At 32.2% G+C, this 3,534-nt stretch overlaps 1 protein-coding gene across 1 annotated transcript; it reads right to left on the bottom strand.

Moving 5' to 3' along the window:
- Nucleotides 1-1,815: 1,815 nt before the first annotated feature.
- LOC140875317 (uncharacterized) lies at nucleotides 1,816-3,227 on the bottom strand. Its single transcript, XM_073278977.1, has 3 exons — nucleotides 3,071-3,227; nucleotides 2,697-2,800; nucleotides 1,816-2,100 (listed from the first exon to the last, which is right to left on the bottom strand). Exons 1-3 carry the CDS (start codon nucleotides 3,074-3,076, stop codon nucleotides 2,007-2,009), a joined length of 204 nt encoding a protein of 67 aa, XP_073135078.1. The 5' UTR covers nucleotides 3,077-3,227; the 3' UTR covers nucleotides 1,816-2,006.
- Between the last annotated feature and the right edge of the window lie 307 nt (nucleotides 3,228-3,534).

The following is a 3,534-nucleotide window of genomic DNA, read 5'->3' as shown; positions in this document are numbered from 1 at the left end:
ATGTTCTCCTTCACATGCTACGCTAGTGAGGAAATTTACCAACACCTGTCGGTCCGAGTCGGATGTGCAAGTAAATCGAGCAAAAAACTGCGAACTTTTTGAATCAACTCTAAAAATATTTGATTCATTGTTAAAATCATCAAATTGGATCCAAACTCCGAGAAAAATTATTCTGTAACGTTCGACAGTTCATGTGCCACTAATGAACTTTATTATTTTATTAATATAATATAATATAATGATACATAAAATAAATTTATGTCTTCCGAACAGTTTTTGTTTTAATTTTTAATTTTTTTTTTGAAATAACTAACAAACATATTCCAATACTTTTAATCATGTTCTAAAAAGCGTGAAGCGTGAGAGCCAAGTTTCTAGTTTTTTAAGCTTAAGCACGATTACTACGAGCTTAAGCGTAAAAAAACATTTTAAATTTAAATTATAATTTTAGTCAACTCAAACAAAATAACGAAGTAATAATAAATAAATATAATAAATTCAAGTGTAATGCATTAATTTGTGTGAGATTCTAATTCAATTTATTTCATCGATCATTTCATATCACGTGTCATCGAACATATTCTAAATTAATTGGTCTACTTTAAAACATTACCTGTAAATCCCTCAATGTGTACTGCATTCACATCATCGCTACACTTAACCATCTAATATTGTACATTTCTAACATTTCTAACAATCACTTACTAATAAAATCGCTAATTTATGATTATTTTTCGTCTTATTAATCAATTTTGGTTTTTAGAAATGTCACATTTAATCGTATTTAATGACACTTGATCTTTTTTACCGCTTTTGACCGAAGCGAAACTTTATGAAAAAGTTTCAAGCTTAAGCGAGATTAAGAGAGACTTAATCAAGATATTTAGAACACTGCTTTTAATCAACCTTCCCGATATTAAAACGCTTCCTGTGAATGGAGAAAATAATAAATCTGTTCTGGTTTTCAACCTTCCCGATATTAAAACGCTTCCTGTGAATGGAGAAAATAATAAAGCTGTTCTAGTTTTCTCACACATTAGTATGGATCCAATGTCGCTTCAGAAATGGAGAGGAAAACAGCAAAAAGGCAAAAAGAAATTTTCATAGTATTAAACAGTGATCAATTGCTGCCCAAGGCCCCCAAACATATAGTTTCCAAGCTGCTTTTGTTTATCCATTGTGTTCATTCAATCAAACTACGTTCAAAAGTCTTTGAATAAAAAAGAAAACACACATGAAATCTGCGATTATACAAGGGCGCAATGGATGATCCAACGGCTTAGGAGTCGTGTTCTCAAACGGGTTGTTCACAATCTAACCTATTGTTTAGTATCTCCATCCTACTACACTAATCCAGCTCCACTCACAATTCCACCAAATGCGAGATCGGTCAAACTGTGAACATGTCATGAGACAATCATACAACTAGAAAGTATTCAAGAAGAACCCCCACTCCAAACAAGTACATTTCTTAGTTCTGCATAAGATTCGACATAGAACACCTTAAACTATATGGCAAACATTATCCAAACTTTAGATATTGCTCAAATAATTCTTAGTTCTCTTTTAGTAGCAATGAATATGAAAGAGAAAAAATCATTCAAACAAGCAATCCAGATCTTATCTCCAACATGGAAAGATGGTCTCGAATGTAATTTACAAATATTGCGAGCCAACTGCTAAAAAAAAGTAGTAGACATACTCTCGACAGAAAAGTTAACACTGGCTGTCAAATTTATAAATCACATTCCAAATGAAGATATTAAACTCCTTCGAGAGTTACTTCAAACAAAAGATCAAACTCCTCTTAGAAACTAAAGAAAAAAAGAAGTGAATTCCACTAGATATGAAAGAAACAATGTTTCCCAACAAGCCATTATCATTCATACAACAACTGTAGAAATTCGACTCTTGCAGTCTTATTGAGAAGGAGAAAAAAGAAGTATACAACTGTTCGTCAAACATTAAATATGCAATTGGGAAAGTTATCAATAGAGAATGCTTCCCTATTTCTTGTTGCTCTTACTTCCAGCATCACCACCTCCTGGTGCTGCCTGAGCTGCCTTTTTTGCTGTTTTTTCTTGAAGCGCCTTCGCGTCCCTTTGTAAACACACACAGATACATACATGTTGCTATGAAATAATAATCCATTAAAACTAATGACACAAAACCTCTACTAAATGATGGATCATGGAGCGAAAATAGAGAAAAAACTTGTGATTATAAACTGTTACGTTGGCTTACATATTCTTGGAGGCTTGCTCTACATTTAATATTCGGATTGTTTATATTAATTAACAAAGACACAAACTGTAGAGCATTTATCTACATTAAGTTTTCCATATCCATGATTACAGAGCTAATTTCAAACGTCAACAGAATCAACTTGCATCAAAAAGACATGCCGAAAATAAATTGAACAGAATCTCATAACATATTTTAATTCAAAGAAGCAGAAATCTGAAGCCGGTTGAGGCTCAAACTTAATGGACAAAAAAGTCAAAATTGACCAAATCACACCATAATTGGAATAAAATTTCACTCTCAAAGTTTAATAAACCTAAAACTAGACAAAAATTACAAAAAAGGAAAACTACGATGGAAACAAACTCAGATCTTAATCAAGACATCTAACCTTCTAAGGAAAAAATCGAATCTTGAAATATTTTTTTTAAAATAACAGAAAATAAAAATACCTTTCGCGGCGCTGTTCAGGGGTCAACCCATCATCTTTCTGCTTGCCTTTAGCAGCACCCCGAACTTGAGCCCTTTCTCTATCACGATCTCTTTGGTTCCCACGTGAAACCCAGTTAAGAAAATACCCCAAAAAAAAAACAACAACAAAAAAAGTCGACACATAAATCAAAATTAATCGAATTCACAGATGAACAAATACTCAAAAAAATTAAAAGAAAACACGGGTTCAGCACAAACGCACAAATATTAGTCTTTTAATCAAAATTTTCATCAAAACTAGCAGATCTAAATCATACAGAACGAAAAACTTGTAAAAAAATATGAGAAAACGTTGAATTCTTGAAAAAAGGAAGAAAAAACGAGGAAGGATATGAGTCATGGCGAATACGCGAAAGAGAAAAAGTCCGCTAAGAAGTAGACAACAAACAGCACCACAGTTGAGACCAAGAACCGATGTTCGAAGGATTTATTTATATATATATTATCGGGGAATTTGTGTGTGTGTTTTCTTTCTGTATCAAATAATTATGTTCTATTAGTAGTTGACTTTTGGTTAGGCAGATTAGGAGTAGGATTATAATTTGGGTAGGCCACTTGCGACCGGATTATAATTTGGGTAGTTTTTATATATTTTGTGACATGGGTTCATTCCATTCACATATTGTGAAAATTAATATTTTAGAATAAGTTTAATAAAATATGTATCTCATAAAATTAAGTAACGAAGTGTTAGGATCGAAAAAGGTGTAGAGGGGGAGTGAATACACTATTTTAAAATTTTAAAGATACTTCGATCTGATTTGTATAAACCAGACGGAAGTTTTAATTGCTTAAAAC

The sequence above is a fragment of the Henckelia pumila genome, chromosome 1 (genome assembly GCF_033568475.1).
Source record: "Henckelia pumila isolate YLH828 chromosome 1, ASM3356847v2, whole genome shotgun sequence".
NCBI classification, from domain to species: domain Eukaryota; kingdom Viridiplantae; phylum Streptophyta; class Magnoliopsida; order Lamiales; family Gesneriaceae; genus Henckelia; species Henckelia pumila.
Note: the sequence above shows the minus strand (reverse complement) of the source record. Positions and strands in the feature narration are given on the sequence as shown.